This window comes from Calonectris borealis, chromosome 2 (assembly GCF_964195595.1).
Source record: "Calonectris borealis chromosome 2, bCalBor7.hap1.2, whole genome shotgun sequence".
NCBI lineage: Eukaryota > Metazoa > Chordata > Aves > Procellariiformes > Procellariidae > Calonectris > Calonectris borealis.
In genome coordinates this window covers 83,384,104-83,393,451 of record NC_134313.1, presented here as the reverse complement: position 1 = coordinate 83,393,451, position 9,348 = coordinate 83,384,104, and the positions used below count along the sequence as shown (strand labels likewise).

Genomic DNA, 9,348 nt, shown 5'->3' with positions numbered 1-9,348 from the left:
GACTATAATGAATTTCCACAGTTAGAGTTACGCATGTTTTATATAAAAGCAATCATGACACTACAAAGCACTCAACACTTAGAGCAAAGGCAAATGTTATTTTGTAAGGCATGAAAGAAAGATACATCATTGCAATTTAAAATTAATTTTATGGCAATAAAATAATGTACTTTTTTTGTTTTTAAATACAGAACCCAATTAAAATATAACCAAACCTAAACTTTCAAAATCCTTAAAGCAAGAGATCAGACGAATATGTCAAATATGTTTAATTTTTTTCAAAATAACTGATGGCAAAATAAAATATTTACATCACGTCATACTGTGTAAACATGTAACGTCACTGTACAAAGAAATATACATGCAAAATAAAGCAAAAATTTAACTAAAACAATAAAGGAAAATAATACACAAACATAATGATATGAGGTTGGTACGAATACACATCCAGTTTCGAAGTCAGTTGTTTTCTTTTAAAAAGTTTCTGTACAACTTTACAAAAAAAAAAACCCAAACCAAAAAAGGAATAAATAGAATACAGTGGAAGCCGCAAAGCTCAAAACTAACCCAAGCTAGGTTATGGCTTAAGACCCATATATCTAACTATTCTGGGATGTTGGCTTGGTTTCTTTAAACATGGCATTTCACACAAACATAGATGACAACACACCCATATGAACTCAGTGATGCACAGAAAACCATCTCTGTCTTTTTAAATAGCTCACGTTAATATTACTTCAACCTTAAAAACAGTTACTAAGACAATTACATTACGTGTCAGATTCTCCTCATCTGACCACTACTTTCTGAATGTATTCTTCACCAAAGAGCACAAAATTCATTTGTTCATTTCACAGAAAGAAGTAAACACATTTGAAAATTCTAAAAAGTAGTAAGTGTTGAGACTGATTTTGGGAAAGTCAGACTTTGGCATTTTGAATATAATAATAAATTTTAAAAAGTGTCACCCTACTTCTTAACCAGTTTCAGATTTGGGATACGAATCTCTCTCTCCCTTTTTTTTTTTTTTTTTTTTTTTTTTTGAACAATCCTTAAAACTGACTAGTCTTGACTAAATTCTATGCTAACCCTCATCTTAAACTAATAATGACAGTGTGGTACAACACACCCACCCCCGCCCACCCAGAAACCCCAAACACACAAACAAACCCATAAAGCTCGCCGTACTAAGTATGTGCTTTTTCTATATATTTATTACAGTTACAACAGAGGTCCTCATAAATAGTTGCATAAAATGTTAAAGCCACAACATTGCACATGATATGAAAGAAAACAAAATCCCAAATGAGTGCATTTACAGTATTTCATCCTGCTGTATACTGCTTGACAATCAGGTCGGCAAGCTGGGCACCAACCCGAAGTCCTTTCCTAAGGGGACAGTGAGTACTGACCCAAACTGAAGACCCGCACAGTGGTATACCACCATTTAGGAAGGAGGGGAAAAAAAAGGATAAGGGGAGGGGGAAAAAAAAAATTACAGACCGAAGGCAGGTAACAGTCTATATACAAGTAAGGCCTACATTTTATCAGAGCAAAACGATTCATTCTATTTGTATGCAAAAACTTTGAGGTTGGATGCACTTAAAAGCAGAGTCTGATCTCAGTGCACTGCTACGTGAGATACATACAGGCGAGGCAACTGGAAAGCTCTAGGACCAAGTGAAAACCAGTTGTTATAAATGGAGGCCGTATCAATGGGCAGCCATTTTGGTGAGTCTTCTCCAGGCATGATTTCATTTTTGTTTAACACCAGTGCTTTGAACATAGGCATTTCTTCCTTGAATAAATCTTGAAAACGGTAGTTAAGTTCACTTGCAAAATTCAACTCTTGTTTATTAAAAAAACTATTTTTATTTTTTTTTGCAGAAACCTGAATAAAATACTGTTACTGTATCGCTCGTGACTGCTTTTTGCAGAGTACAGTGCTATTGTCCTCCACCCCAGTGAAGTCTGCATTGCCAGTCCCCCACGCCACCCCGCGCAGGTCCCCCTGGAATGCGTTTGCACACGAACATTCGCTAGCAGCTGGTTGGCTCGGGGTTTGCTTTCCTCGAAATTCAAGTCAACAGCTGATTGGCAGGAGGAGTCTATCTCCAGTCTGATTGATTGGCAGGAGGAGTCTATCTCCAGTCTGATTGATTGGCAGGAGGAGTCCATCTCCAGTCTGATTGGCAGGTGAAAGAGAATGAGAGAGAACTTCAAGCAAGGTCAAACTCTTGGCAAGAGCCTGCTCTGTAAGAAGTTTTTAATGCTACGGATGGGTCGAACATCATTCTGGTGTTTTCGCCGCTCAATGAACGAAGTCAGTCTGGATATGTCAATGCTGTCAGCACTTTTGCTATTCCCCAGCTGCAGCCATTGCTCCTGGAGGGCCAGTGCAGCCGAGGGACGCTTAGCTGGGTCATCCTGAAGTAGGAAGCATACAAAATCTTTGGCCTTCTGGCTAACTCCTTTGAAGTAGTCATCTGGGAAACTAAAGTCTAAGCGGCAAATATTCAGGCAAGTTTCCTCTACACTTTCATCCAGGAAAGGAGAGACGCCACTAAGAAGGACATATGTGAGCACTCCAATGCTCCAAACATCTGAAGTGAGGGAAACAGGATTTCCAAGAATAATTTCAGGAGCTGCAAACTCTGGGTTTCCAAGTAACTGGTGGATATAATACGTGGTATTGAGCTGGACTGCGTCTCCAAAGTCAGCCAGTTTTATTGTTGGCTTAGTGGAACTCTGGTCCACCAAAATATTTTCAGGCTAGAAAACAAAAAAGCAAAAGTTAAAATGTCTTTTTTCAAGTCAGTCTAACGCACATTTAATGCTCCAACATTACTGTTTCCCAGCCAGTGCTGTCAGCTCAAGAACATAACAAACAGCTACAAGCTATGAGGATTACTGCTGAAGGCCAGCTCTGCAAAGCTCCTAGGCAGTCCTACCAAGGCTTCCCCAGACCAACCGGCAGGCAGGCTCTGGCTAAGGACAGTGTGCAATGAATGTGCTTCAGCTGCTGGCACTATAATTTTTGCAGGAAATATAGTTCTGCCAGATAATACTGCAGATGTTCACAATAACAGCTCTGCAAAGTTTAACAGGAACTTGTGTTTGGGAACTTAAGCTTAAGAACAGCAATTACAAATAGGGGGTGAATAAAGCAACTGGTCTATTTGCTTTATGACAGAGAGACAACAAAACCCTTGCATTTAAAGGTTAGAAGGCCTTGTCAGAATTTTCATGACGCTTTCAACAGAATTCAGCTTTACTTGGTGATTCTTTAATGTAGCGCGGCTGTACAGATGGAAGTCAAGCACTGTTGTGAGACTATGGCAGCAGCAGATCCTGTTGGATGCACATGGCTTCAAGAGAACTGCCCCACGATTGATGAGCTGAAAGTGGAATTATTTTTATGGTTTTATTTCTGAAGCTACCGCTGCCGTGGCTGTGATCTTAGCAAAATAAGAGTGACTTATCTACAACTAGTTTTTAAGACTGGAAAAAGTACTGGTGAACTCCATATAGCACTAGAAAACTTTAAATGTTGGGTCTCCATGCTATGCAGACCAGACTGGTTCTGCTTGGAAAACAGAAGTATGTGGAGGGAAGATGCCAACTCTTTTTGCTTTTTCTCACCATGACCCCTTTTGGCTAAAGAGACCCTGCCTACAAAAATGACTTTTCAATGCTGAAATTCCTTATTATTCAAATACAGGTGGAAAATAAGAGTATAAAGAGTAAGTTTTTAATTAATATTCACCTTAAGACCTTCTTACATGGCTTTTCCTACCAGAATGCATCAAATCCTTGCGGCTCAAGTAAAATTCACAGGGTAGAACAGAGGACGAACAGGTACCATTCACACAGATACCACAACCCTCAAAGTGCAATGATGAGAAACAAATTTGCAGGGACAGTGGAAAAGCAATCTCTTTCATAACAAACTCTATGCTTCTTGAGAAAGAAATGGATTTTTGCTGCAAGTTCCTCAGAAAATAAATAAATAAATAAATAATCAAACAAAACTGTTCCTATCAGCAATTATTTCCAGCGAAAAGGAACACACATGGCCAGCAAGCTTTAAGGAGAAAGCACAGGGAATTCAAAGTTTCTGCTTTGCTGGCTATGAGTGATCTAAAGCATTTGGGGATGGAGCCCCACCCCATACCCTTCTTCATACAGTCTCAAAGCAATTCACAGTTCTATGCTCCGATCCGCCAGTCTCCTAGAAGAGGGAGGGTTTTATGCCTGGAATGGCACACGCTGCCAGGAATCCCATTCACTCCTCACCTTTAGGTCCAAATGTGCTATTCTGCAGTTGTGAAGATACTGCACAGCTTCCAGAATCTCTCCCAGGTAGAGTCTGATCTTCCCTTCTGTGAGGTTTCCCCATCGCACGACATAGTCTAGAAGGCGACCCTGGTCAGCCCTATTGGAATTACAAGGGTTATATTTTGTTTTAATTCAGATATCAGAACTGAAAGGAAAACATAAGTTTTGAAAGTTATATTAAAAAACGCTTAAGGCAAGTGTCCCTTAAAAACTACAACTGCATCAAGTAATCACTGTTTCTGATGTTTGGCTTGATCATATGTGAAAATGTCCTATGTCACTTACAGCTGACCTGCACCTACAATTCTGAAGTGGGAGCAGAGGGTGAAGGCAGAGAAGGAAAGGAAGAAATATTGTAATTTTAGCCAGACTTGAAAGACCAGATATGTCCTGCCATAGACTACAAAAATAACCATAGCCTGCAGCACCTGCAGACAGAAGACACCTAGTGTATGAAGGTGAGATTTGATACCAAGCTACCAGATCACAACATTCCTAATTCACTTGTATAATTGCTTGATATAAAATCATCTCAGGTCCTTCAGACTAAGATAATCATCTACATATCAGTTTAATATATCAACTTATTTCCTTCTGAGTATATTATTAAACTCAATGTTTTAATAATAGCATTAGACACCTCCAATCTTTTATCTAGGTGTCTTCAAACTTCTATGAAACCTTAAAGTTCCTTATTCATAAACCACTATAAAAGCCCTGGAAAGTCAGCTGCACAGGTTGTATTTTACAAATAACATCATGGTCCACACACATTTCTAACACTAGTATGTAGTTGGTGGAGGTCTCAAAGGTATCAAGAAGGCCAATGAGCTGGGGATGCTGGAGATTCTGCATGACTCCAAGTTCATGGGTAACCTGGTCTCGTTTCATCAACTTCTTATTCACAAACTTAGTGGCTACTGCTCGCTTGGTTCCCTTCTGGTCACACTTCTTAACGACAGAAAATCTGCCCCTGGAATACAATATTGAAAGGAAAGAATTAACTGAGAGATGCACTAAGGACGTACTTTTACTTTGAAAGATATTCTGAGAGAGATCTAATTTTAGATCTCTAATAGGCTACCCTTACACAGCAGTTTCTGGACATAAACAAGAGTTTTAAGTATATGCATCTTCTATGTGTCTGTATAAATAATTAGCTTCTGATAGAGATCTGGTTTATCACATTTGCAGAGAACTCAAGTCAGAATAGCGTCCAGCTTTCAAAGGTTGTAATAAAGTTGGAGAAATTAATATTCTATTAATTGCTCTTTGCTCATTTTCATACTTTTCTGTCTGTAATTTTCATACCCTAAATAAAAAGGTTTAGGAGAGCTTCACTACAGAAGCAGTGTCAGTCACTGTAAGGCATGCTTAAAAAAAAAAAAAAAAGACTATGTAGCCTTCTAAAGTATTTGAAACACACATATTCCTTAAGCTATGATAGCATTTCAACCTAAGTATCTTCTGTTTATGCAGTGCCATCTAGTGCTGGTAAGATTTTCACTTCCTCATTTCTTTTTAATCCAATGTAATTCTGGTCTTTTAGGCTCATATGATAATTATTTTTCAAAGAGAATTTTATTTTTTGAATGAGAAGTTCATATTTTGACATAGACAACTTTGGAGATTAGCATACAGAACGCACCTGCCAAGCTCAGCCACTTCACTGTAGAGGGAATCAAAGTTGTCCTTCCAGATTACCATGATCCCATCACTTCCAGGACCTACAAAAAAACCCAAACAAACAAACAAAAAGCCAACGAGGACAGTATGGCCAACACTTAATATCATCAGATCCTCCTCAGAACTAAACTGTTGTCATTATAACCAATGGATTGTTTCAGATGTTTGCAAAAGGAGAAATATTTGGACTTTGTATTCAGTCTGGGAATAGATTTCAGGAGGAGTTTGCCTCAGTCAGACTGGCCCCTATCATCTTTTGCTTGAAGCTGAGTGTGTGCATGTTAAAAAGCAACTTATGGCCTCATATTGTCCATCCTCTTGCAGCTCAGAAAGAAAATGATTTCTGTAATCAACTACTTTATTGATGGTTTATAAAGACTACTACAGCAACAGAAGGCAAAGAGTATTCTGGAGGAGATGATGCACATGGATTGACTACAATCAAACGGCAAGTCCTTCAAGTCAAGGACTGAAAAAGACTTGATAGACTGATGTTGAACCATTACTTTGTGATACAGCCTTAGAGTTTTCATTTTGCTCTTATGGACTGGGGAAACGATGGGTAGGATGGCCGCAGAAAAACTGGGGCCAGAACTTTGTAAAAGTATTGGTAGAGCTGAGTAGAAGGGCTAGGGAAATACAGCTGCCTGTCTTTTGAAGTCTACTTGCATAGTAACCAAGACTGAGCAAATTCAGGTTTAGTTTTGATTGAAAAGTGAACGCTTACTTTTGGACAAGGTCAGTAAGACCAAGGACTGTAGCTGAAAGATGGTAGTTTAGTCTACAAGACTTCTGTGACTCTGATTCTGGCCAAATCACAGTTTCAGGCTTCTGTACTGGTGTAGGGAAGGACATTCATTACACCAGTTCCTTAAAGCACAGAGTTTCACACTGATTCTTGTCCATCAAGAGCTTTTTACTCCCCTGACTAGAAAGTTTCCTGATACACTATCAGTGGAATCATCCCGTCCTGTTAATCCCCGTATGATGCAGGGTGGCAGCAAGACAAACTGGATTACACACCAAAGCAGCCCAGCCAATGCAGCAGAACAAATTCTATAGTGGAACTAGTTCAGGTGCAGTGGGAACTGTCTGCACAGGAATAAGTAACCTTGGCAAGTTGAAGGAAACAACAAAAAGAATAGGTATCTTACATTATGTCTCATTATCAACAATACACCTGCCACTGGGGAAAAAAAAGTGATCAGACAGTCTAGCAGCTACCTGAAAAAAAAAGCTCTATTTTTCAGGAAACATTAGTGTAAAGACCAAAATTTTTTTTTCTGCCTCTTTTATATATTGCAACACACCTATCCTAGGGCTTAACTACTGGCTGTCTTGGGTCAGTTAGCAGAAAGTGCTGGGAATAATCACCACCTCTATATGTTGGTAGTAAGGCACGCACTTGTGGCTGCCAACAAGCTGAGCTCAAAGCAGCAGCACTGATTATAAACCCCCAAAAATTTCAGATGAGGTTTTGGAAGGGACACATCTTTTACAGTCTGGTTTCAACATTCCAGGAAAATGGCAAAGTTTTTTGAAAAAAAAGGGAAGAAAGAACATGTTTTCAGGAGGTTCGGGACAACTGTACATGTCCCCGTATCAGCTGGGACAGACATACAACGACAGAATGCAGCATTTCATATCTTATTTTCTTTTATAGAAGTCAACTTGAGACAGAGTCATCCCACCTAAAATCTATTAATTAATTCTCACCAATGGATAAATGTATGGGCCTCTCAACAGATTAATAGCATCTATTATGAACTTACTAATAGCGTCAATTGTTATAAACTGCATGTAAGAAAGCCTGCTATCCTGCTGTTTCACTCTTTTCCCTATTTCTAAAAATGGAGGATCCAGAACACTTAAGAGAAGAATAATTGAATGTACAAACACACACTGAAACTTATCACTATGCCATCAAACACATCAAGTAAAAAGCATGTTTTTTCCTTTGCTGTCTGCCTCCAAAATACAGGCATTTTTCATCTTTGCAGGTTTCCTTTTCATTCTCTCACAAATATTCAGGTTGCCTCACTTCAGGTACTGAAATAATGTAATTTAAGTGTAGATCCATGATGAAAAGACAAGAAATAGTTGTATGTTCTCCTGAACACTGTTGCTTTACAATTCAAGCAAAGGAGCATATTGAAATAAGAGCAATGCTACTCTTTTCTTATCTGTACACTTCAGAAATGATACATGTTGGCAGAGTAACTTTCACTGAGACTGAACTAAGAATGCAGATGATAAAATATGATCTTATCATAGGATGTTTGAACTAGTATTGACAGACAAGGTAAATGAACGTTGACAGTATTGTGTAAGCATCTTGCCTGTATAAGCCTCTAATAAGTTACATCCTAAAAGTGCATCTATTCCTGCTGAAACAAGTAATATATCACAGCCGAAAAGGTTTGTTATAATACTCCTTTAATAGAGGGATGCCCAACAGCCAGGGTTTTCTTCTTCCTGTACTATGGGTACCAGACACTTTGAATGTAATTAGATAAAAAAAGCAAAGAGACAGGCCTACCTAAAACTCGTAGACTGGCGGAAGATGAAACCGAACCCATATCGTTTGCAGCTACACACGTATAGATACCATCGTCTTCTGCAGTGACGCCAATGATTTTCAGTGAAGCCTCTCCTAAGTCACTGGGAAACACAATGGCATCCGTTAACTTTATATTAATTTCACAGACCTTAAGTTATGGAAATCGGACAAAGTTAGACTGATACTGTTAATATTCCTTATTCTCCAGCCCCTCTCTCTCTCTGGGCAAACATTACTAACCCTATCCCTGCCATTTCAGAAGCATCTACCAGAATCTGAGCACTTTGTGTCACATGAAGTATCTTGGAATGACCTACAGGCTATTAGAAAACATCCTCACTGACGCTCTGTCTCAGCATGTCCTAGGCTCCATTGTGTTTGAAAAAAATCAAATGCTTCCCCTGTTTCTTCCTGCGTCCTCTACTTCCTTCAAATTATGAGAAGCCGTATCGAGACAACCATCCATCATTGTTCTTTCTGAGAGGTTAGTTACCATCCCTGACTCCCAGCATACAGAAGCTGATCTAACATTCGTACTGTCAGAGCATTCATCTCTTGTAAGAGAGGGCTCCACCTTCAATACAAAAGACACACCTCACCACAACTTTGGAGACCTCAGAATCTGGGAGAATGAGGATGGGAGGAAGCTAAAAAAGACTTAAGTTTTCCCCTCTGCTCCAGGGTAGAGACAGCAATAAGCTATGTAAGACCACAGGAGAAAGATTCTGCAGACTCTTCCTCAATCTTTCTCACTGCTCAACCAC

At 39.1% G+C, this 9,348-nt stretch overlaps 1 protein-coding gene across 6 annotated transcripts in view; it reads right to left on the bottom strand.

Annotated features, from left to right (window-relative positions):
- Window positions 1-254: 254 nt before the first annotated feature.
- The window catches only part of TRIO (trio Rho guanine nucleotide exchange factor), a 265,761-nt gene continuing 256,667 nt past the window's right edge, over window positions 255-9,348 (bottom strand). For all 6 annotated transcript variants that reach the window (XM_075142469.1, XM_075142472.1, XM_075142470.1 and 3 more), the window contains 5 exons: window positions 8,564-8,685; window positions 5,987-6,065; window positions 5,111-5,311; window positions 4,297-4,435; window positions 255-2,772 (listed from right to left, as the gene is read on the bottom strand). In XM_075142469.1, coding sequence (XP_074998570.1) covers window positions 2,230-2,772; window positions 4,297-4,435; window positions 5,111-5,311; window positions 5,987-6,065; window positions 8,564-8,685 — 1,084 coding nt within the window. In that variant the 3' untranslated portion in view covers window positions 255-2,229. The remainder of the gene's footprint in view (window positions 2,773-4,296; window positions 4,436-5,110; window positions 5,312-5,986; window positions 6,066-8,563; window positions 8,686-9,348) is intronic.